The following is a 25,565-nucleotide window of genomic DNA, read 5'->3' as shown; positions in this document are numbered from 1 at the left end:
GAAGCTTCTACACCACCTGCTGCCCTGGTTTTTACAGCTGCCACCCAGGGGACACCCTCCATCACCCGGCTCTGGAGCCCAGGTGGGCTCATGTCCCTGGATCCTATGAGACCGTTAACAGTCAGGGACAGTCCTGGGCAGGCCACCCCCCACCCAGGGCATTGCACAGACAGACAGCAGACTGAAATGCACCCCCAGTCTTCCCATGAAAGAGTCCAGGGGCTTTGGCCTGGGGAGCAGGCTTCTGGTTTGGCCCACTTCGAGGGGCCTACAAAAGGTGCTCTCAGGGAACGGAGGCTGGTGAACACAATCTTTCTGCTTCCCTCTGCTTTGCTACAGCTCACCAGCATCCCCCAGAAAGGAGCTTACAACCTTGTCTTCGATTACCCAATCATCACTCCCTAACAGAGTGATCTTTCTCAACCTTAAACCCTTACACGGTTTCCCATTATATTTATCTGGGGACTGGAGTCCAAGGTTTTCAACGTGACATCAAAGCTTCGAAATCATGTCTTCCAGACACCTCTGTAGGACCACCCATCACAGCCTCCCCAAGCTCCACAGCCCCTTCCCCATACACACTCTGTGTGCCAGCCACTTACCTACACACATTACTCCTTCCCAAAAATCATGACCACTTCTTTGTGGAATGCTTTTCTTCCCATCCCTCACTGCTTATGCAGCCTGTCAAACATCTACCCACTTGATTTCCTTATACAACCATCACCCTTTCTGAAGCCTTTCTTGGCTCACCCCAAAGTTTAGTCGAATTGACAACTACTACCTTTAGTCCCTAAACCCAAGTTTCTAGCACTGTCTACAACCCTTCCTGTTACTCATCTGTCCATCTTCCCTACTAGCTTATTCACGTGATCCTCAGTATAAAAATTCTGTATCATTTCCCATAATAGTCCCAGTGTCAAGCAGAGTTCTTGCATACAACGCACGAGAAATGCTTACTGAAGGTTATTATTAAATATAACTAACTTGCAATGATGACCTAAATATGATGGACAGAATGTGGTTTCATGTAAGCAAAGTCTATCAGAAGATGGAAAAATAGATGAGAAAGACACCGAGTGGTCCTTGGAGAGGCAATAAGAAAACCACTTTGCTCAACATGTATTTCTCAATGCAGAGTAAATCCATTCACTTGTTCAACAGCCACCAGGCCTCCGTCAGCGGGATATTTTCTTGGAGCTACACCCTTCTGAATCCCAAGGCACTTTGTATCACCTATTAATCCAGGTCGATTCTGAGGAGAAAGCGCATTCCTACCTGTGTTCCAGCTCTCGGATGGACAGTATCACTCCTGAAGTTGACGCCTTCTGCTGCACGGTGGCCACAAAGGTGAACTCACTCTTATTCCGGAAGAGCTGGATTAATTTCTCGCTCACGTGAGGGGCTGCGTGGATCTCTCTTTCTATATCTAGAAGTCAAGAAGGAAGAGCAGGAGAAACAGGAGGGGAAACAGAAGGTGGGGGTAAGGAAGGAAGAAATACAGCAGGGAAAAGAGGAGGAGGAATACGAGAAGGAAGAGGAGAAAAGACGTACAATTAGAAATGCCTTGTCTAGGGGATCCAGGGTGCGTTTTCCTTCTCCCCTCTCGTCAACAGTTTCCATTTTCAAGTGCCACCCGCCACTCCACACAGCCGCCTGCTTTCAATGCAAAGACTGGAAATGCCAACTTGGCCACTGTTCCCACTTGTCACTTTGACAAGTTCACAATGGGCCAGCCAGTGATCCTGTGGCAGGAATTTTGACGGGACACTGAGCAATTTGGCCCGCTGCAGAGAGATTAAGTTGCTGTAAGAAAAGGAAGAGGCAGGCAGATGAATGGGGTCCAAAATTCAGAGAATCCTGCATATAACAGGATCCAGTGCCACTCGGCAGGCTCCAATTTCACTTCTCCCGTGACCTCAGTAACTTTCTCCCCACAAGGCATCTAGGGAAACCTGTCCTCGCCTGGTCCCCAGGAGAGATTTACTACTAATAACGCCGGACAACTCTGCTTTTACTTGAAGAATAAATACAAGGCAGGCTCGCGGTTGCAAAGCGTGCCTGGAATTTCTCCATAAATATGCAGTGGGTGACGGTCCTCATGAAAAATTTATTCAAGTTGAGGCCAGTGCAGCAGGCCTAGAGGCATGTGAGTCCAGCTGGTCCCACTGCTGGACAGGAATCTTTCTGCAACATCCACACCACGAGAGAGATCCCGATTCCATACTCAGCCTCACCCTTGTCATGATAAACTGGGTGTTATCTCATTCTTTTACACTAAACTTCCTGGCATCAGAAAGTGGGCACCGAGGAAGCAGAGCTAGAGAAAACGATTCAGGGGATGCCAATCGAACACCAAGGAAGTGCGTCCTCTGACTGTAGGGTGATAACTGCTTGGGTTTTCTCCCAGGACTGCACAATTCAACACAGAACTGCAAAGGCTGCGTTTCCCGAGCAACATCACAGACTCGTATGTGACCCTGAAGAACCTCATCCTCAAGAGTGGCTTTTAACAGAAAGAAATCCTTGAATTCTTGACCTCAGGCTTCAGTCTTCTCATCTACAAAACGAGGGGGTGGACTGGGCGATTTCTCAGGGCCTCCCCAGCCTCCTCTCCTGTAATTCTACACATTGCTGTTTCAAGTTTGCAGCGGAGATCATCACAGTCTTGCAGCCACAAGCATCTAGGCTACAGACGGAGGGGAGCAAGGTTGGGCCTCTACCATGGAGACACCCAACCCAAGAACACTCTACCCACATGAAACCTACCTGAACGACTTTTGCTTTTCTGCCCAAAGGTCTTCACTACTTTACTACTAAGTAGCGTGCTGTCAGCTTTTGTCAAGGGCTGGGATAAGAGACAGCTACTTAGGGAATGTTTGAAAAAATACCTGGTTCCAGAGATTAACATCTATGCTTGCTTTTTTTCCTTTTTTGCTCATCCATTAGGAATCAACTGATGCGTAATGGCTGCCTAGGGAGCTCACAGAGGATCCTGAAGCTTGGGCCCAGTGAAAAGAGGGTCATGTTGGACCAGCAATGCCTGCTGGGGGAAGGGGTATGACTGTCCTATCAGACATGCGTGGCCTCATCTTTCACCCAATTCTCCCTGGATGCTATCACCAAGCCCTGTGGCCAATGATCCCCTAATTTGTATCTGCAGCCCCAACCTCTCCCTCAAGCAGCAAACTCACATGCAATATCCTTCTTAATATCTCCATGTGGAACGTCTGAGATCATTTCAAGTTGTATCCACCCACAGAGCTCTTGTTCTCTCCCCCAACCCTCTATCAACTCCTGGGAACTCCTGTCTTAGTAAATGGAACTACCCACTTCCTCAGGCCAAAACACTAGGAATTGTCCTTGATTTTTCCTTTTCCTCCACCCTCTGTATTCAATCTAAGAGCACGTCATGAGGGCATCCATGTCTGGAATCTGTCCATTTCTTCCCAACTCCACTCTTACAACTCCTGTCCAAGCTGCCATCATCACTCCAACAGCTCCCCAACCGGTCTCCCTGCTGCCATACTGCCTTCCCTTTTCCATTCTCCATCACGGCAGCCAAAGCGCTCTTCTTAAACCGAAAGTCAGAATCACTTCTGTCTCCTGCTTAAAAGCTTCCACTGGCTTCCCATTGCTTCCAGGATAAAATCAGGCTTTTTAGCATGACCTGCATGGTCACACATCAACTGACTCTTGCCTTCCTCTCCTGCAGCTCTCACTGCAAATGCAACTTCCTGCTCACTCCAATGCAGGCCACCAATTAATGTCTTACGGGCCACCTGGGTTAGTTTCTCCATACCACTCATCAGTCTATACATGGTGATCAATTACTTCCTTACATCACGTATCACAGTCTTGGTTTGTGTTTCTTACCATATTTCCTTTCTTTCCCCACTATACTATAAACTCCACGAGAGTAGGCATACTTATTTATTCATTGTTGTATCCCCAGTTCTTAATGGTTGGCAGGAAGCAGACATCCAAAAAGGATTCATTGAATCAATTAACTAACGTATTTTCCATTTATGTCATTTACATTGTTACTTCAAGTAGCCACAAATATTATAGTCAGAAAGTAGTATGTTACCTTTTGGAAAACTAGGAGGTACATAGGTATTTCTTAAGTGCCAGTGCTGATCAACTTAAAATGATTGTCAGTGCCAGTTCAGCCTACTTCTCCTTGTAAGCCACCCCAGCTAACAGTCATTAATCCAATCTAACCACGCTTCTGTTCACTCAACCCTCCTAGAACGCTGAACATTTCTTTTGCTGGCTTTTCTTATTGCTCATTATAAGTGATTGGCACATTGAAGTAAAGAGACCCCATTAGCACTCAGAGTGAAATGTAAAAAAACATCTATTTTGATAAATTGAGACTTTATGTACATTCTCTTTCAAAAAAGCTCTTTCGAAATAACTGTTTACCATAATTCAGCCACTAAAAGAACCTAAGAAAGTAATCCTACGACTTCTTACAATATAGAGGCAGTAACTGGGACCAGCTTTCAAGGAACTGAAGACTACTCATTTATGCTGATAACTAAGCTGTGTGACCTGGGATAAGATTGACCTCTCTGAGCCTCACACGCTACATCAGGAAATTGAGAGGATGGAACTCTATGATCTCCAAGTTCTTTTCTAGTTTCATCATTTCATTTCTGTCAATCACTTTACCCTGCTCCTAGCCACACAGCAAGAGGGTAAAGAGGGTATTTTCCATCTATATCAGGTTCTATAATTTTTCTGATTTTCCCAATCAACATAAACATCAAGTTGTCTATTACTGAAAATAGTCAATGTCACATACTTTACAGTAGCGGTTTTTTCCCCCTGAAGTTAACAGAGCAACCAATGAAAACCAGTTAGAGAGAACCTACAGTGAACACTGCACTTCTATCTGTAACCATTATAACATGTGTTTGCTGTATTGAGAGTACTCAATTCTGCTAGAAAAGAACGAGAAAGACAAGTGGGATGGAGAAAACTCATAGGAAGTGTTAAATATAGATCGCAAGTTAGAAACCTGTGAAAGGTGTTAAATGTAGATCCAATAAATGAAACATAAGTATGTTGAACATAGATTAAAAAAACTGAACAAAGAGTGTCACTTAGAATGAGATGGGAGGACCAAGTCATAATGTACAAATGTCACCTTCAGAATAGAGCTATGTGGGAAATATACACAAAATCTTATGGTAGCTCAGAGAAAAAAATGTGACAATGAGTGTGTATATGTCCACGTATGACTGAAAAATTGTGCTGAACACTGGAATTTGATACAACATTGTAAAATGATTATAAATCAATTTAAAAAGTTAAAAAAAAAAGAATAGAGCTATGTCATCCTTATCCAACAGCCATCTTTGACACCCATCCCATTCCCATTCTGGCCCCACATGTACTCTTTCTGAGAAATGCTCATAAAACCCATCGCTGCTCATGGAATTAACTGGTGGACTCCTGCTGTGACCAGAAGCACTTGCCCGAGTCTCTCCAACACAGGAAGTGCACTGGCACTAGGTACCTCCCCATCCGCTGAACCCCCCCTTTTTTTAACTCCCTTTTTTTTTTATAACCTCAGCTCCCATCCATGTAGCCACAGCATCAGAGGAAGCTGATGGGGCAGAGAGAGAAAGACTGAAAACTAGCAACAAGGCATTAACTCAGGAACCCAGTGGGGTCGCCCATCCTTCTCCCCTCCCCTGACCTGTCCCCTGGCCCACTCCCCTTCCCCTGCTTCCTTCTGGGTATTTTTCATTGATTTGATAAGCCACACGTTTCAAGCTTCTGAAAAATCTGGTCTACCTGTGAGGCTTTCTGTTTAGTGACCTCTGGGAGGACACTTAGAGGCTACTGCTGCATCAAGGTAATTTTCCACACAACCACCCCTTACAGTGAACATTTCACACTAAAAGAGGGGAAAAAAAAGAAAAGAAAAGAAGAACACTGTTCCAAATACTCAAAGAAGTTTTACATGATCTAGTTAAAAGTGCTAACTCAGCAGCATCCTTCCCGGGATGAAAGGGCTCTACCTCGCCAATTTTAAAGACTAAAAATGCTAATGTGATGATTAAGCATCAGATTAAAAAAAAAGTGTTGGGTGAAGGGAGGAGGTTGAGGAGTCGAGAAGAGAAATTAAAATGACGGTGTTCCCCTGCTCTTCTCTGCCTAACATAGAAGCAACTTCATTTCCCTTCTCCCTGACTTAATAGGGTGAGAAGGGTGGTGATTTTCGTTGTCAACAGGTACCTGTGTTAACTCTGTGCCAGGCACCAGAAAAAAAGTAAAAATACAGTTCCTGCCATCAAAGACAGTTATGTAAGCAAGACAGTTACCTGGTGACAACAGGTAGAGTAGGACAAGGCACACAGGAAGGAAGGGGCTCGGGGAGGCTGGGAATGACATCGCACAGGATGTGACTTTGAGCCTGAGTCAGTAAAGATGAGTAAGCATTTACCAGGCGGGAGAAAGGAGAGAAGAGGGCACTGCCTGCAGGATCACTATGCGGCTGTGAACACCCATGTGTTTTCCACTATCCTGGCATTTGTCTTTCTCCGCAAGCCTCTCTCACTAGTAGTCTAGCAGGAAACCATCTCTTCAACCTCATGCTGGAGAGAACTCTCCACCGATCAGTGGGTCAGGGAAGCAATGGCAGCAGCAGCCAGAAACAGGACAAAACCAACACCCCAGGGCAGCCCGCCTCAGCACTGACTGACAGCGAGTTCAGGCCATGTCTTCGTAATCACAGCGTGTTTACACCAAGAACCTCAACACAGGAGAATCTTGACAGAGACAAGGCGCATCCTTCCAGCCTGCGTCCCACCTAAGCTTCTGGTTAAAGATTGACCCCAAGGGATAAAGCAACATTTGCTAATATGAGATGACAATTGGCTTTTCATTTCTAAGAACAGAGGAAATTTGCCATTTCAGACCTGCCAATGGTCCGCAGGGCGATTCCCACTGTGGGGAGGGAGGCTCACCTCCCGCTGTCAGGTCCTGCGGCCCTTCTCTGAGCACTTCAGATGTTACTGATCCAAGCACTTTCAAAGCAGCAGGAATCACAAGCACAAAGTAGTAGCGACACCAGGAGACTCCCACTTAACGTGTAAGGAATTTCTAGCTCCACCAAGTTCACAATGACAACTCAAGAAGCCTCCGTTAGCTCCAGAAGCCAGAGTGATACAAAGCATACAGGTGTACAGCTCATTATGGGGCCAAGTGCGAGGTTAATTGCTCTGCATGTATCACCTTATAATCATCTGAGGAGTAACTACTATCACTTTTTCCTACTTTACAGATGAGAAAACTAAGGCTTACAGAATTTAAGTGACTTTCTAGTAGACACCAGACTAGGAATCCATGGCTCTGAGCTTCCAACCTGGCAGGCTGGATCCACATGCTACCCTCACTGTGCTGCATCTGTTGTCAGCCCATACGTATGACCTCAGTGCTCGGTGCATGCGGAAAAGGGACAAGTCACCATCATATACCCAGTGCCTGACACTGTATTCACTCAGGAAACAAATACAATCTATTTGTATAACCCCTATGAGCTAAATAACATCCTCCCATTTTACAGGTAAAGAAACTGAGGCACAGAGAAGTTTTATGGCTTGTCTAGGGTCACGCGGCACGTGACTGGAGACCAAGTTGAGTCTTGCCCCAGCAGAGTTGATTGTGACATCCATGGTATTTACCTGGCAACCCTGCTTCCGTTTTCATCTTCCTGTTTTTCCTCTCTCCCGCCCCCTTATCCTGCACTCCAGCCACACAAGCCTCCCATCCCTTTTTCCCAGTGCAGTGTTCCTCCCTCCCCACCCTGGTACATTCCCACCTGCAGCGACCTCTCATTTTTCCCTCTTCTGTGGGGACCAGCCCAGGCCAGCTCAGATTCCCTCCACTGTTTTCATTATACTTCTTGTAAATATCAAGGCTTTATGTGTCTAGTCGTTACACGTCATCATTTCATTAATGGCGATCATGCCCCAAAAGACTAAATTCCATGAGGAACAGTTTATCGACAGATACTCACACTCAGCATTGGTGCCTGGCACGAGGTAGAACCTCAACAAGTTTTTTCTGCATTAGTAATTAACATATCTTGACTCCAGTCTTGAACACAATACAACAAAGGAGGTTTACCAAAGACTCTCAACTATAACCCCAACCTGCTGAAAATAAAGTCCATTAAAATAATGAGCTGCCTAAGAAAAAAAATCAGCTGAGCACCCCTAATTCCTTCAGTCGGGGACAAAACCCAAAGAACCCTGTGACACATGGTATCAATCAATTTTTTATAATTACTATGTGACTCCATCAGAAGCAATTCAGGTGCCTCCATAATTTTCCTAATTAGATCGGCATAGTGGGGGAGCTGAGCTCTTATAAACATTTTAAAATATCAGTTAAGGAAAATCAATGCATCTCCTTTTCACTAAGAAGTTAGCAAAATGATCACTCCTCTTTAGGATGCGCCCCTACACTGGCACCATAACCTACCCTTTCTCAAGTCTCCCCCCTCATCCTCATCCTTCCACCCCCATCTCAGTTGGATGCCTCAAAACAGAGATAGAGGTAAAGTATGGACGCCAGCTCTATCTGAATCACAGGACAGGAGAACAAAAAGGAAAGGTCTGATAAGACTTTGTTAATCTGAAGATTGCACTGTATAAGCTACAAACCTGCACTTATAAGATAAGTAAGTTCCAGGGATGTAATGAACAGCCTGGTGATTGTAGTTAATACTGTATTGCATATTTGCAAGTTGAGAAGAGAACAGAACTTAAAAGTCCTCATCACAAGAAAAAAAATTATTTAACTATGAAAGTTGATGGATGTTAACGTAATGACCTAATCATTTTGCATTATACATATATCAAATCATTGTTTTATATATACACACAATGTTATATGCTAGTTATATCTCATTAAAACTGAGGAAGACTGCATCATATAGCAAAGCTATCCAGGGAATGGTTATAAATTAAACTGTATACACCCAATGGAAAATTACATAGGACAACACAGTAATATCAAAGGTATTAGAATAACATATGAAATTCCTAGGCAATAATGTCAAAGACAATTTTATGTACATTATATCAGGTATATAAAAATTTTATTTACTGATGGAGAGCAGAAAGATAGAAATAGCCTTCAAAGTGTTCGCACTGGGAGCTAACCTGGGTGATGTTTTTCTTCTTTTCACATACCTGAATTTTCCAGATCTTCTCTGATAATTATTTTAAGGAAAAATCAATTTTATGCTAAAATATAAGAGCACATTCTAGAAATGAGGAAGAAGCAAAAAGGGCACCCTACAAGAGAAGAAAATAAGCCCCAGTCACCTTGTTTTCAATCATGAAACTGTGTCTCTTTAAATCAGTGAAAGCGCCCGTCTCCCTCCAGCCAGCCTCAACCAAGATGTGGCTTCCCACAGACTACCACTCCACTGCTTAGGGCAGGGGACCAGTCATCTCCCAGAATCACCTGCTAGACCATTTCAACAGGGACCCCCAGCCCATGACAGCTCAGGCTGATGGGACTGAGGTGTATTCTGGCAATAACTGACAGTCAAGCCATCTCAGGTGTCACTTTAATCCACACCGACAGTCAAGAGTCCAAGGACACAGAGGTATGCCCACCACGTGGGATATGAAGACACACAGAAGGCTGTCAAGTACAGGCATGTTCCCAGCATGGGATACTCTGGGTTGTTATAAAAGACACGAGGACAGTCCTTGTCCCTGCCCTCTGCAAACTACTCCCCCAGCCATCTCATCACTCACTCGCTAACTCTTCACCTTCAAGACCTTTACTAAGCCCTCTTCTGAACCAGGCACTATGAACATAAAACTGAGAGACATCTTTTAGGGGCTAAGAATCCAGTAATAAAAACACAAACAGAAATGAACGGAGACTATTCCATTGTTCGGTCCAGAGGCATAAAAGAAAAGTGGGCACACCCAGGAGGCGACACTGGGCTAGAATAACCTGGAGCAGGACCAGAGAGCTGCCCCTCAGAGACCCGATCCCCCCTATAAGGGGCAGGGCAGGGCAGCGGTTCAGCACTCAGGCTGAAGGCTCAGAAATCTGCATGCTAAAAGTCTGAGCCAACGTATTCACACACACCATCACACTTCATATTCATAATAACCCATTGGGGGAGGTATTAACCACCTCACTTTATAGATAAGAAATCTCTGGCTTGTGGAGTTAAGTGCCTTGCCCAAGATTCCACCGCCAGCAAGTAGCAGAGACATGACTTCTAACGCCAATTTTTCAGCTTCTTCTGTATACTTCTGCAAGACTTCCCAAATCCTCAGACAAGAAAGAATCACTAACCCTCTCCGCTCCAATGCCAGGTCTCCCCTGTCTAAGGGACACTCCTTCTCCAAAACCCTAAGCTCCCCCATATATGGAGGGTGCATTCTCTACTCTGCTTAAAAAGTTTGGAGCAGTAGGCTGACCCAATTATAATGCACTCCCTTTTGCGCACAGTCCTGATGCTTAGACTTAGGAGGAGTATTTTCAGTGCTGCTCTGGCCTTGACCTTGCCACATCTACTCAAACTCAACAGTAAACAGTAGGGCATCATGTTCAACCGCCAAGCTCTCTAATTTATGATTATTCATGATAAATCATTTTTACATGTCGCTTCGAACGCTGTTCAGGAATAAAATCTGCCCGCATTGAAATGCACAGTGAGTTTAATATGCAAACCTCCTACAGAGATGATGTCTCATTTTAATTATTGTTTCGGTTTAATGGGTTTTCATTAAATTAGAGGATGGAGCAATTATGAGGGTGAACAGCTCATGTTTCAAAGGTAAGCTCCCGTGGCTTTGTGGGCAGAGACAGTTGCAGCATAGAGAAGCAGAAAGCAACTCTCTTCCAGTTAAGCCTGTGTTTCTGCCTGCTAGAAAACGCTGCTGGCTATTTCTTTTCCCAGCTGCAAGGGACACTGCGCATCTCCTCACAGTGATAGGCAAACAGCTCCAAGCATGTGTTTGACTTAAGGTATCTTAATCATCTAACTTTTCTATCAGAAATCCGAGCTTCCCTGCTCATCAGGCTAGAAAGCACCCTTTACAAGCTCACAGCCTGCAAAGCTAGGTGTCCGACCACAGGAAAGTATTCCCAATGAAACTGTCTTTCCTCTCACATGCAAGTAATTTAGTTGGTTTTACGGATTAATGTCTGGGAAATCAGTCCAATTGGGAAATCGGTCCAACTTCAGCACAAGCTGCGCTGACCAAAATCCTATGAATTAGCAAACTATCAGAGACCCAGTGAGAAACGACTTTGGTGGCCTCAGAGATGTTTCAGCCCAGAAACTATACAAATTCAGCGCTCAGGGATCCACAAGGCAGCAGTGCCTCAGACAGAGGTGAAGGAATGAATGAGAAGTAGGGAATGAGGGGAGGGTAAGAGGTAAAATCTGCTTTCTTGGGGTCCCGGTGGTCAGAAGTGAGGGGTAGGACTCCACACTAGGGGGGAGTGGGGGCCCTGCATTGCAGAAGTCTGCCCCTGGGGAGGGAGAGAGCTAGGCAGGCTTCAAGTGTGCAATTTCTTTCTCTCCAAGAAAGCCGAAGGAAAAAGACAGGGAAGCTACAGGGGGTCCTTCCAGAAGTAATTGGCCAATTAGGTTAGGGCAGGCCTGGTCACTACGTATGCCAAGAAAGTAATACGGGAGGGCCTCTCTACGCTATGGGAAAGAGCAAAAAAAAGGTGTCTATTCCACAACAGAGAGAAATCAAAGCAGCATCAGCCTCAGGTAAGCCAGCTGGAACCAAGTGATGGATAAGGTACCCTCTCTGCTCAGCACCGCTCTCCTCCAAGCCTGATACTGACCACCGGCCATGGCCCATGCTTGCCGGCGTGGCTGCTGGAGAAGGTTCTGTGCTCTGTTATTTCAAGTGTCCTGAGTATTTTCCAAGGATAAAAATTTAGAATTCCTCAGTGGAATGGTTTCTTTTCAGAGTCTTTACGTCCGCTGCCCCAAACAGCACATCATTGGCTCTTAGATCACGTGCGTTAATCTAATTACACGCCTTGTTAGCTAATTAGTTCCAGAGTCACTGCTGGGGAGGTCTCCCGCACTATTTTTGTATCTGCATTGGCCACAGGGTGTCTGCTTTCTGAGGAAAATGTGCAGTTACTGGACTCTCAATCCTGTGAGGCAGGGCAGTATGGCTTTCTGGACACCTGAAACTCCAGGCTTTGAGCAGAAGCTCCAAGAAATGTGGGCACGTGTGCAGAAAGGGGCTCTGGGTGTGGTTTCTGACGGACTTGCTGTACTCCTTTGAAAACTGACCTCCTCTTGAGAGGCTTTTATTCCAATCTTACCAAACATTAATGTCACCCTTAAAACGAATCGTTGGAAATGCAGCTTGCCTGAACTCAAAACCAACTGCTATCTGGCTCCTGGATCCTTCTCCACCAATTTCCCATGACAACCCTCCCAAACGAGATCTACAACCAAGGGCTGAAATTACAATCCCCATTTACTGAGGCTTTTTTAAAGAAAGGAAAATGCTGATTTGGGGGGAAATTGGTCTTTGATCATTGTTGCAAATAATTCGGCTCTGGCGTATCCTAGGGTAAGAACACAGGGTCAGTTTTCAGTAAATTACTCCTTCAGTTGTATGAAATAGCATCTTCGTGATAGTTCATCTCAAAGGGGGCCTGGTAGGTTTCCAGACAATCTTTTCCACCTGGGTATAATCTGACTTAGCCAGCAGATAACCATTTCGGCTCCCTGAACTACCCCCACCACGAGATCCTTGGGCAAGCGCCTTGGGGCCACAGGTGAGCCCTGGGAGTGCAGAGCACGTGTCATGCCTGGGGCCGTGCTGGGCTTGGTGAAAAGTTCCCAGGGCAGGCATGCAATCTTAACTCCTCCCACCTGGAGCTCCAGCCGCCTTCTCCATGCCTATGCAAAGCCCGCCTATCTCTGGAGGCCCAACCCAACTCCTCCAGCTCCGTGAAGCCCTGGAGCCCCAATTCAGGGTGGTTTTCCTCCTGCACTCCCACTCACCCATTCAAACGCCTGTTTGTGGAGCGTGTTGTCTGTGGCTGGCTCTGTGTCACCATGCATAAGACAAACTCGGTCTGGGGAGAGACATCCAGCCAGCATATGCAGCTCCACTGACCAGTACCACCCATCGTGACACATCTTAACATCCTGCATCTTGCCAAGTTCAATGGCCAGGCCTCTATCCTCAGCCTACTGACCTCTCAGCCACCTCCCAACAGTCGTCCTCTCCCTCCTTTTCAAAGCATTCTGTCTTTCTGGCACTGCATCCTGCTGGTTCTCCCCCTACCTCCCCGGCCATCTTAAGACTCCCTCACGTCCTCCTCTGCCTGCTCTCTAACTAGCAGGGGGACTCAAAACACATCCATCCACCCGCAAGCCCTGAGCTTCACCTCCATCCCCACGGAGGCCCTCCTTCCTCGACTATAACACTGCAGCAGCCGCCAAATGCCAGCTTGTTTCCACTTGTGCCTTCCCCTACTCCCCTCTCCTCCCCTCTTTTCCTAACTTTCTCTCATGAAGCAACTGGGAATCAAGAAAATCCTTTTCAAACTTAAATCACATCCTATCAATCACCTCAACCCCTTACTTTAAATCCTCAAAAAACTGTCTGTATTAATTTTCTATGGCTGCTTCAACAAATTACTGCAAGTTTTGTAGCTTTAAACAACACAAGCTTACTGTCTTACGGTTCTGGAAGTCAAAAGTCTGAAATGAGTTTCACCAAACCAAAAGTAAGGTGTTGGCAGGGCTGCTCCCCCTCCAAAAGCTCTAGGGGAGAATCCATGTACCTTGCTTCTTCCAGCGTTCCTTGGTTCACATCCCCATGTTAACCTTCAAAGTCAGTTTTGTAGCGTCTTACAACCTCTCTCCGCTTCCATCTTCACATCACCTTCTCTCTCTGCCGGACCTTCCTGTTTCCGTCTTACGCGGACGCTTGTGATTATATTGGGCCCACCTGGGTAAGCCGGGCTCCTCTCCCCACCTGAAGATCCTTTACTTAATTAAATCTGCAAAGATCTTTTTATCAAGTAAAGTAACATATTCACAGGTTTCTGCGGATTAGGACATGGATATCTCTGGTGGGGCGGGAGGCAGTCATTTCTCAGCCTACCGCACCGGGCAATGCAATTGAAGTAAGACTCTTAAGTCCTTACAAGGGGCTGAAAGACCCTGCACGACTTGTTTCTGCTGCTGGGGCTGAAACAAAGGCCAAGCTTTTACTTCCGCCCTTGGCCACGCCCTCTGACCGCCTCTGGCCCTTCCACCCACACTGGCCATCCTCCTGCCCCTTAAATTTGTTTGAGCCCAGAGTATTTATATCAGCTGTTCCCAATATGTCGGCTCTGGAGCAAAACAGCCCCGACTCAATCTCAGCTTTGCTACTTACTGGACCTAACCTTGGCCAAGTGATTTACACCTCCCAGTGCCCCTTTTTTCCTTTCTGTAAAGTGGGGCTCATAATACCCATCTCCTTTGTAGGATTATTATGGATTACTTCAGGATTAAATGAGTTAGCAAAGATAAAGAATTTACAGCAGCGCCTAGCACGTAAAAAGTGTTCATTGTTCAGAATGTAAGTGATCGGGAATAACATTATTATCTTTGCATGGCTGACTTCTTCATTCAGGCATCGGCTCAAATACCACCTGTGCAAGGAAGCAATAATCCCCAAAACTCCTACCTCAAGTCAATTCTCTCCTTCTCTGTCTCTCTTCAGTATTGCTGTCGGCAGCCTGAAGTGAGTGGGCCATGGAGCCCAGCCTCAAGCTCACAATAGCCTGCACCTGGTAAGGAGTAAATATACGCATGCGCCAGTAGCGTGAGTCAGCATTATAAACGATGCGCGTGCGCGGGCAGAATATACGTAAAAAAGACAAGTGCGCCACACCCGCACAGCGCCATCTTGCTGAACTCGGAGAACGTGCCGCTGCGGCCCGCCGCGCGCGCCACCTGCTCGTAAGGCAATGAGGGGCTGTTTTGCTCCATGTCGGCTCCTCGGGCCTTCTTCCAGCTGGGGGCAGCTCACCGCCTCGAATCCCTCTCCAGCCTCCCTCTGACGATTGCTGTCTCACTTCCTTTGTAGTATATGTAACTATGGTTACTGACTGATGAGTACGCTTGTCCACTGGGATTGCTCACCTCCGCTGGAACTGAAGCTTCATGATCTCAGAGATTCTGTCTTTTCTCTGCTACACCTCCGACACCCAGAACAGCACCTATCACATGGGTGCACAATAAAAATTTGTTGAATGAATGAATATGATGTATTTCTGGTTCTCTCTCCCCTGCGCCTGGACCAAGGCCCCCCAAGGACAGAGCGTCTTCTTTCTATTCCTCCTGCGCGATCAGGACCCAGCACCCTGGCTAGCACAAGGCAGCATCACAGACTCACAGTTAACGCTTGCTGATTAATCATTATGTAAGTGAGCTTTAGAGATAAAGGTTCAAAACAAAAGATTCTTCTCCAGCCAGTTACTCAAAGACTGAGAGAGAAAGGATTTTCCAAAGTTACACATTGGAAAAGAGCATGATTTAAAGCAGAAGTCCAAGAAGCTACACTCTCAAGCTTGCCCTGTCCCCAGCACACACCAGTAGGTCAGACAGTGTTCTAATGATGGTGAGATCTTCCATTTAAAGGAAATATTAAAAAGGATACTTTGGCTAGCTTGTGCACGAAATATGCAACTAAAAGCCAACTGCTGGGGAAACCTCTGCCAAGCCCTGAGGACTGATCACACTGTGTCTCTCCTTTCCCATGACACCTGTGGTTCATAAGCACCTAAGCAGGTGGGGCCCTCTCCTTTGAGATATGTCACCCCAGGGGATTCAGGAAAGCAGTCTGGGTGGAGCTAGCATTGCAATTTATTTGTTTAAGTATCTCCAATGATTGTGAGGAGCAGCCACAGCTGGGAACTGGCTCCTGCATGGTGTCCTGGCTCCAGGTCCAAAGTGGTAAACTGACCAGCCTCAGGCCAGATGCAGCACTAGCATGTTGGTTTAGCCCCCAGTGCCCTCCACTGCTCTCCCAATCCACAAACCACATTGCCTCAAGTCCAAGGTGCCACAGATTACAAGATTCACCATTATTTTACACACCATAAAAAGAAAACAAAAAGCTCTCAGTTATGACTTTGAGACACCATTGATCATAAGTCCATGTCTCACATAACTATGAAATTATGAATGTGTGGGTGTCTTAGGATCAGTGGAATACAGTATAAGAATTCCCAGATTTCATATCAAGATCCAGACCTCCAGTGAAAAATAAAATAACCTAGCAACAGGGCCCACATTCCGACAGGTAACAATGCAGTGAATGGAAGCACTGAGGAGATGTGGGGCACTGCGCAATGTCAAGCAGCTGGCCAAGTTCCCTTGCTCGTGCACCCACTCAGCAGTGACCTGGCTGACCCCCCACATATCTGGGATTGCAGCCTCTCCCCAGCATGGCGCTAGTGTGTACTGGGACCACACAATCCATATACACCCAAGCCTCACACAAACCCTCCATTCCCTACCCTTCTTGGTCCTTTCCGACTCCGCAGATGCAGGTGCTGGGACCTGGGTAACAGGTATCACTGAGGTTTGCACCCTCTCACCCTTGGTGTGGCCAGAAAGAGCAGTTTTGGTTAAAAAAAAAAAAAGCCTCTTGTCTTTTCCCCAGTGTGATATACAAATATAGCCATTTTTCTCAGCTGCCGTGATGTGAAAAACGTTGGGAAACACTGCCTTGTGTTGAAGCTGAATTTGGGATCAGAAGACCTGGGATCCACCATCAGTCCTGGCACATAACACCTGAGTATCAGGTCATTCAATGCCCTGAAACTCAAGCGCTCCTCCATTAAATGGTGACTCATATGACGATAATACTTATATCACAGGATCTGCATGATGAATACGTGTAATCATCTACGTGAACAGTGTTTGAAAATGTCTGTCACCGTCACTTTCTTCCCCGTCTGCGTGCCAGGGATGGGCGACACCATACAAGTTGGGCACGCACGGAGTCGATGTCAGGAAGGCTTTCTCTCACCAGTTTTCTCAAGTCACTTACAATCCAGGAGTGTGAACAGGTGGCGAGGATCCAGGACGACGAAAATAAATCCTGAGGGAGGAAAGATCTCACACTGAATCCATAAATAATTTGGACCAGTGCGGGGGAGGCCATGTGCACAAGGACGGCGTGGGTTGAGAGGTGTCTCCGAATAAATCAGTTAATAAACGAGGAGCACCCGAGCCCTAGGGCAGCAGCGGGAAGCCCGTGGAAAAACAGCATTTTTTTCTCATAAAGTTGACTTATCTCTTTTCCAAAGTGCCTCGGCTCACTTTGTCAAATTCATGATGGAAACCGAGAGCTCCTTCCCTAAACTCCTTGTTGCTGTCCCACAGCATCAAGAGGGAGTAAGGTGTACTTTTAAGTGGGCTTTCCCTGCCACCATACCCCCACATCTCCCCACACCCGGCAGACCACACAATCCAGCCCCCACCATCTATTAAAAACAAAAAAATGAAAACCAAGGACGCAACATTTTGATCAAGCACAGAGTAATAATGTGAGTGTGATACACGCACAGATGCCTGTCACCATTTCTATTTATGTGTAACCACCCGGTAGCCCTCTCCTTAATTATGCTCTTATTCGCTGGATGCCTAGAGTCCGTCGGTGTGGGTCGGGCTGTAATTGAGCCCAGGAGCCCCAGCCAGCACAGGGACGTGCCACACACCCCATCATGCCGTGCAACTTTTCAAATGAGCTATTGGAGAGATTTAAGAATTCTTCAGAAATGTCGCAGTAATAACTGTTTTATCTTTTTCTATGCCACAATTATGATTTGGAGCTTTGCTTTTCTTATTTCATCCAGGCACACCACAACTCATGAATAAAATATGACAAGTTTGATAGCAGCCATCGGAGGGGGTTCATCCGTAACAGTAGACGTGCTCTGTGTACAAAGAGCTTTTGTATTCCAACAGCCTTTGTTTCTGGGACGGGCTTTTATCTCAAAGAAGGACCACGTGCCTTCTCCCCTCTTCCCCGTCTCCCTCCCACCACCCCACAATTCCTGTCTTCAGCACAGCACCTGAAACCGTGTTTACTTTGTCTCTTAACAAGGATATTTCTAAACAATTAGGGAACAAATCAAAAACCAAAGGGTACTCTGCTCGCTGTGAAACTGACTTGAAATAACACATCAAACAACGGGGCTCAAAAGAGACACAATCAGAACGGCAGACTAGTGGGCAAAGTATGTGACTTTACATCTTAAAAATCATTCAGGTGATTGCACCCACCTGGCAAGATACTGAAAGCACCCGCAAGGTTCTCTTTCGAGAAGTTTCCTCTTCCCAGCAAAGACTGCCAGGACGCTCCAAAATTCAGGCTCTGGTCAGTCTTTCAAAGAAACAAATGCGAAAAAGAAAGGAAAGGAATTTGCACAACCATCAGCATTTATCACAAAGCCCCGGAGATGTCAGACTTCAAGTTTCGAGGGTTCATTTTTTAAAGCGAATCTCTGAGCATCTTGTTCTACCACACATATAAAACCAGCTGGCTTCCAAATTTCCTTCCAAATACATTTTTCCCCCAGAGTTTGTTTCAAAATATGTAAGAGCAAAAAGACAGTTTAAAGTCACTGCTTGCCTAGAACTTGAAAAACCGAGATTTCGACCTCCTGGAGGAGCAATTTGCCAAACTTCCAAACTTGTGGGTTTGTCTGTGGAGCTTGACAAACAAGTCTAAGATGAAACTGAGGCTAGAAAACATTTCTAACGCTCCTCAAGAAAACGAAGCCTGGCATCATCAGGAAAACCAGAATGCCAAAGCTTCCGCATACATTGTTTTCCTGTGTATACTGTGCAGATCAGAATTATTCTGCGAAATTGCAAAGTCTTATTTTTTTTTTTTGCATCTTCACCCAGATACTCCAAGACACGAGGTGGTTTTGAATTGTGATTTCTGATACCCACCAGAACCAGTCGGAAGCCCAGTGAACGGCTATTACATTGAGACTGTGGTTTCTGAGGAGATGAGTTTAGTCACAGTTTTTCACCTTATGCCATGTTGCATTAAACGCACTTCGCCATCAAGTGACACTTCATGACCTCAGGGAACGCAAAGGTGGTTAGGTGCAATTGACAAATACAGTTCTTCCAACACGGCTCCACCACACACACACATACACATAAGCCAGACACGCTTGCAGTGTGGACAGCAAGGTGAGTCTGAATCTTGGGTAGATAAATAAGGCAGCAGCTTGAACACTCATGAGAAGGAGCTCCTTTTTATCCCCTCAGGACAGCGCTCAGTAGCAGTGTTTGGCACTCCAAGGAGATGCCCATTTGGAGGTTGGCCTGAACCTTCCTTCCTTCAGATCCGGTACTTCAAAGAGGCCAAATAAGGCCCGGGAATCTGGCAGCATCATTTAAATCTTTAAGACACTGTCAAGTGAGATGAGACACCAAAGTTCAGGTTTAGGGGCAAAAAGAAACTAAGAAGAAAGATAAACAATGACCAAACCAGCCACATGTATACCAACAGCAACAGTGCCTAAAAACAAGATCTCTCGGGATTTCAAGTCCAAGGAGCCCACGGGGCAAATCTCAAGGTCTTGTCTGGTGGCTCTGGGAGCTGACTTCCATCCCCATGGGCCCCCATCGATCCCTCTCTCCTCCATTGGCTGGCTGTTCCCTCCCACTCTCCACCTCCCTTCTTCTCCCACCCCAGCCTGTGAGGGCACAGAAAGGCCAACACGCACTAGATCTACTTAACACTCATTGGGTCAAGTCTAGGGACTTGTGAGCTAGACATGAGACTAATCTGCGTGTGTGCCAACACCACCGTGTACCCACGTGTTTCCGGGGTTCTCCAAACCCAACCCTAAATGCAGCTGATCAGGGGCATCCTAGGAACATCCTGAGAAGCAGTGATTTAAACCAGCCACCTAGTCAAGTCAACCAAAAGGCTGAGTCAAACACACTTGAGAACATTACAGCTACATGTACACCAGGCTAAACCTTTCACTGATGCTACGGGAGATGCTGGAATTTCTCAACTCTCGCATTAAACCCCCTCTTTCATCTGTGTAAGAAGACATGATGGCTGACTGAATGGAGGCCCAGGTGCTGTAAGTACAGGCAAGCTCCCTCCCCGTCCCAAACCACAGAACCGCTGTGCGTCCTGTCTCTTTGCTACATACACAAATACTCTCTTTACCATGCATACACATCAGTAACACTTAGACACTGGTGTTCGCAAATGGTAATTAGATTTGCCCCAGAAAAGGGAAAGCTTGGGAAAATGAGTTAGATTGTTTGTTGTTTTGTTTTGTTTTGTTTTTCCCTTAACAAATGAAGTCATTTTAAAAAAAAAAAAGTATTGAATACTTTAAGGTCTGCTGTTGCCTTTCATTACTGTTGAACAGGATGAAAATGTCACATCAATATACAAGATTTGAACTGAAAACTTGGCCTGAGACCCTGTCCTATGGAGGTTGTCAGTGGCTAGGAGGTGGGAGAAATGGAGAGATGTTGATCAAAGGATATAAACTTCTAGACATGTGATGATACTAAGTTCTAGACATCTAATGTACAGCATGGTGACTATAGTTAACAATGCTGTATTATATACCTGAAAGGGGCTGAGATATAATTGGCATATATTTCAGGTGTATCACATAATGATTTGATATTTATATATATTGTGAAATGATCACTGCAAAAAAATCCATCACCATACATAGTTATACATTTTTTCTCGTGATGAGAACTTTTAAGATCTGCTTGCTAAGAGGGATCTTAAATGTTCTCACCACATACACACACACCCACACACACACCCACACACAAAAATGGTAATTATGTGAGGTAATGAGTACTAACTAACCTTGTTAGTTATTGGCACTTGTAATAATCATTTCAGAATATATGCATATATCAAATGATCACAATGTACACCTTAAACTTATGCAATGTTACATATTAATCGTATCTCAATAAAGTTGGAGAAGGAGAACAAGCCATTAGTAGCATTAAGTAGGAGCATCAGTGCCAAGGCATCTCAGTGCGGGCTTCCTCCATGAGGACCAGGGATCCTGCATACCTGAGGCTGTAGGCCAGCCCTGTAGGGGAGCACTGAGCTGAAGCTCTATGGAAAATTACAAGCAGCAAATACAGTCATCCCTTGGTCATGAGGGGTTGGTTCTAGGACCTGCTCAGATACCGAAACCAGTGGATGCTTCAGTCCCTCATGTAAAGTAGCGTGGCATTTGCAGATAACCTACTCACATCTTCCTGTATACTTTAAATCATCTCTAGATTACTCTTAAGACCTAACACAATGTAAATGCTGCATAGATAGTTGTAAATACACGTAAACACTATGTAAATAGTTGCCAGAGCACAAAATTCAAGTTTTGCTTTTTGGAACTCTCTGGAACTTTTTTCCTTCCTGAATGTTTTCGATATGTGGTTGGTTGAATCTACAGATGCAAAACCTGTGAAACGGAGGGCCAACTGTACCGGAACACTCTTAAATTCTGAATATGAGGCTTGTGAAGGGAGGAAGGTTAAGGTAAGAGCTGAGCTGAAAGGCAACGCGAGACACAGGTAGGGAAAGCAAGGGGGACGGAGGTGGAAGAAGACAGCGTTTGTCAGGCAGATCCACATCTGAGCCCCAGCTATGCTGCTTACCAGCCCAAGACGCTTCTGAGTCTCAAGTTCCCCATTTGTAACATAAGGGCAAAACTCCCCACCTCCAAGATTACATAGAAAATAGAAAAGCAAACTACTGCACTCACAGATTCTCACTGAGAGAAGGGTCCCTAAAACAGAGGTCCTTAACTGGGGTGATTTTGCCCCAGGAAACATCTGGTAATGTCTGCAGGCGTTGTTGGTTGTCACAACTAGGAGGTGCTGTGGCAAATTTTGTTATATCTATTCTATCACAGCAAAAAAAAAAAAAAAAAAAAAAAAAAAAAGGATAAAAAAGTTGACGGAAAGAAAATGAAGCCAGGGAAGAGAGAAAGGGGCGGGAGGGGGGTGGAAATAGGAAAGAATTACAGAGAAAAAAAAGTCGGAAGAGAAAGGATGGATTGAAAGCTGGGCTGTCCTTCCCCAACACACAGCTCTACCACCACCACTGTTGCTAGAGTCCTTTCTCTTCCAGTCTAAACATTCTCTTCCAGTCTAAAGATTCTAGTCTAAATATCCTCCCATATTTTAATCACTTGGCTTTTATATATCTCATCCTGGTCCATCCCAGTCCTTGGGACTTAACCCAGTTTGTGAATTTTCCTCATAAAATGGTGAGCACCCAGAACGGAACGTCAGTGCCACACACATGCAGCGCAGAGTCCAGTGCCGTGTTCTTAACTGGGGCACTTTTGTCCCCCTCCTCCAGGGATATTTGGCAACATCTGGAGATATTTTGAGTTGTCACGTTGGATGAGGATAGGGGGGCTGCTACTGGCACTGAGGCATTGAGTGGGTGGAGGACAGGCATGCTGCTAATGCTCAAGCACAAGAAGCCCACCTACCCCCCAAAAATTAGCTGGTCCAAAATCACCCTGCTCAGTGGAACTGTTACCTCCCATGATCTGAACGTTACATTCTTATTAACGTGACTTCATATTGATGACATAAGTTCATCTGGCTCACACTTAACTTGAATCAGTTAGAAACCCCAGGTCTTTTTCACATGAACTGCTCTCAGGACAGGCTTGTTCATATGCAGCTGAACCCTAATCCCTATGAAATTCCATCCTGTCAGTTTTGGTTCCTGGTTCTCACCCACGGGGATCCTGAGAGCCTTGATCCTGACATTTAGTGGAGGAGTTATTTCTCCCAGCTCTTCAGCACCTCCAGCAAGAGCTCCAGAACAGGGGACTTAAACAGGTTTGGGGTTCGTTGGGGGTGGGCGAAGGAGGGTTTGATTTTTTGCTGGTTTGCAGCATCCTTCTCCACTGCTTTCCCGCCTGCCTCCCTCAAGATGCTCAGGGCCTTTAACTGAGCATCCCAGGTGAGAGCAGCCCCCTGGGTGACGGTGCCCCGCTCCCCCGTGATCACTCCTGAGTCCTCCATTTTCCTTCCTGCACATCTGACTGCCAGGTACCACAAAGCTTCCTCCCTGCCATGTGGGGAAAAGAAGGCAGCAGAATCAGCTGAAGCGTGTCAGGCCAGAGATGTGCATGTAGGTGACCTGTGGGTTGGGGAGTTGTTTCCCAGTCCCTCCTGGTATAATGCAAAGTATCTCAATTGAGTGAAATAGCATTACGAGTGACAGTCCTTCATTTTTGTCAGCAGAGCTATGTGAATCTGAATTTGCCACCGCCTAAAAAAGAAACAATCAAGTCCACAGGCTGACATTAAAACTCTATGCTGTGAGGCACTGTCAAATATGCATCTCCAAAATGACAGATCTATAGAGAGAAAATCACAGAAATTAGATTTGTTGTCATTCTGAAAACTGAATTTTCATGTGGCAATTGTTTGTGTTATATCCATTATATTATTTTCTTTTAATGTCTGTATAAGGCAGACAATTGTCCTTTTGGGGGGAAAGCTGTCTTTTTTGATGAGATCGTGTCCTTCTTCCTTTTTTTTGATATTAAAAATATCTTTTCTTAGTAAAATATTGGTGAAATGAACAGATGATAGTTAATATATTCGCATCCTTACTTGGCAAAAATGAAAAGTTGAAGGTCCTGCATCATTTTCTAAATTTTTTCTGCTTGTGAAACCCAAACGTCCAGAAGCCATTGACCTAAATGTTTGGTCAGTACACCGATGATGTCTTGATCCAAGTTACCGATGAAAATGTCAACCCAGAACGGATTACGTACAAAATCAGACAGCATGGCCCTGAAGACTACCCCTCAGACCAATGTCAATTCATGAATCAACACTTCTAGGATATGTTTGTTCAGCTGAATATAAATCCACCTAACTATATTATCAGCGAGCTCACATTTAACCATGGCGCCCAAAGAGCATCCTGAGAGATTGTGCTAACGGCCCCACTGGAATCAAAGTGTACTGGTCTGCGGGATAACAATGGATGAACCGGCTGAGAACCCAGTTCCTGCTCATTATGCACTTCCCCACCTTTTGTAACTACAGTATGGTTTTCCTTTTGAGAACCATCACTCACCTACTTTCAGTCTACTGGGTTCAGGTGTTGATTCCACAACCCCAACTCCGTGGGGAGATACGTAATCCAAGTCTGGCCAATCAGCATCATCTATCCTTCTGAGTACAGCATTTGGCTCAGGGTTGGGTATATAACCAAATGACAATCCAATAAGACATCGTTCCAAAGTTTATGTTTCACTTATTGACAAAAAAAGAGGCATCTTTCCATTGACACTCCAGAGAGAATATAATAGAAGCCTGGATGCTAGGGGTCATCTTGCTCCCCAGGGAAGCAGCCTGCCTAAATACAACCAGCCCAAAACAGCAGGGCTAACAAATGGAGAGAAAGTAGGATGAAGTCATGGTGACATCATTAGAGTACCTTAAGGTCCTCAAGCCACTTCTAGCCCTAACTTTGGTTATATGAGTCGATTAAATTTCTCCTTTTTACTTAAGCCATTCTAGTTGCCTAATGATCTAGTGCAAGTAAAAGAAGTTGGTTAGTTTATATGATTCTTTTTAAAATATGAGTTTGACAAGTCCTATCATTAATCACACAAACATTCAGCGTGTGCCTTCATAGTTCAGGGCACCATGCTAAACACAGGGATAAAACAGAGAATAAACTGGGTTCTCGCTCTTAAAGAGGTAGTTTAGTTAAGAAGACAGACAGCTAAAGACACAAATTACAAGAAAATACGTGGTCAGGGACAGAACCAAGTATAATTAATGCAGAAGCACACAGACCAAACTGAACCAACTCTGCCTTTCAGGGTCCAAGAAGCCATCAGAGAAAAATGACATTTGAATGGATTCTTAAACCAGCTCCAAGGGAGTCAACAGTTTCTCTTCTAATGTTCCCATCTGTTTAATTAAGAAAGAAATCTAGAAATGTGCCAGGAAGAGATATTAAGATCACTAGGCTATGCCTTCTGGAACTCATAATTTCCCCTTTAAAAAAAATTTAGTAAGAAGGATATTTATCCAGCCCTTCATCACCTCTCTCATTTTCCATGATTTCCCTAAGATTTCAGGGCACAAGTTGGATGATCAAAACTCAGTCCATCCTATTTCTCTGGATGAGATCCATCTGAGCCTCAGGGCCAGAACTTGTTTAAGGCATTTTGAAGAGCCCTCTTACCATTTCATAAGGAAACTGGGCTTAAATTTCCTGTTTCCTCCATGCCATCCCATATTAAGATTATTCTTCTAGAAGGAAAGATTGTGCCAAATGAAAGTATCTCTGCATCATCTGTTATAATTTGATAACTAATGTTCCAAGTACGGTGCCCATTCCTACCTCTTTCTTCTACTTCTTCCAGACAAAGTTAATGGTGAGATTTTAAAACGATGGTGATTTCTGATACATGAGACATATCTGAAATTTTCTGTTTAA

At 45.2% G+C, this 25,565-nt stretch overlaps 1 protein-coding gene across 6 annotated transcripts in view; it reads right to left on the bottom strand.

The window, feature by feature from the left end:
- NELL1 (neural EGFL like 1) overlaps window positions 1-25,565 on the bottom strand; it is a 745,741-nt gene that overhangs the window by 674,633 nt on the left and 45,543 nt on the right. For 5 of the 6 annotated variants that reach the window (XM_072969672.1, XM_072969674.1, XM_072969673.1 and 2 more), the window contains exon 3: window positions 1,279-1,429. In XM_072969672.1, the coding sequence (XP_072825773.1) occupies window positions 1,279-1,429 (151 nt within the window). Of the gene's footprint in view, window positions 1-1,278; window positions 1,430-14,723; window positions 14,842-25,565 lie in introns of those variants that run through there. The other variant, XM_072969675.1, reaches the window with a different exon arrangement.

This window comes from Vicugna pacos, chromosome 10, assembly GCF_048564905.1.
Source record: "Vicugna pacos chromosome 10, VicPac4, whole genome shotgun sequence".
In the NCBI taxonomy this organism is placed as follows: Eukaryota; Metazoa; Chordata; class Mammalia; order Artiodactyla; family Camelidae; genus Vicugna; species Vicugna pacos.
The sequence above is the reverse complement of the archived record's forward strand: the minus strand, read 5'-3'. Positions and strand labels throughout refer to the sequence as shown.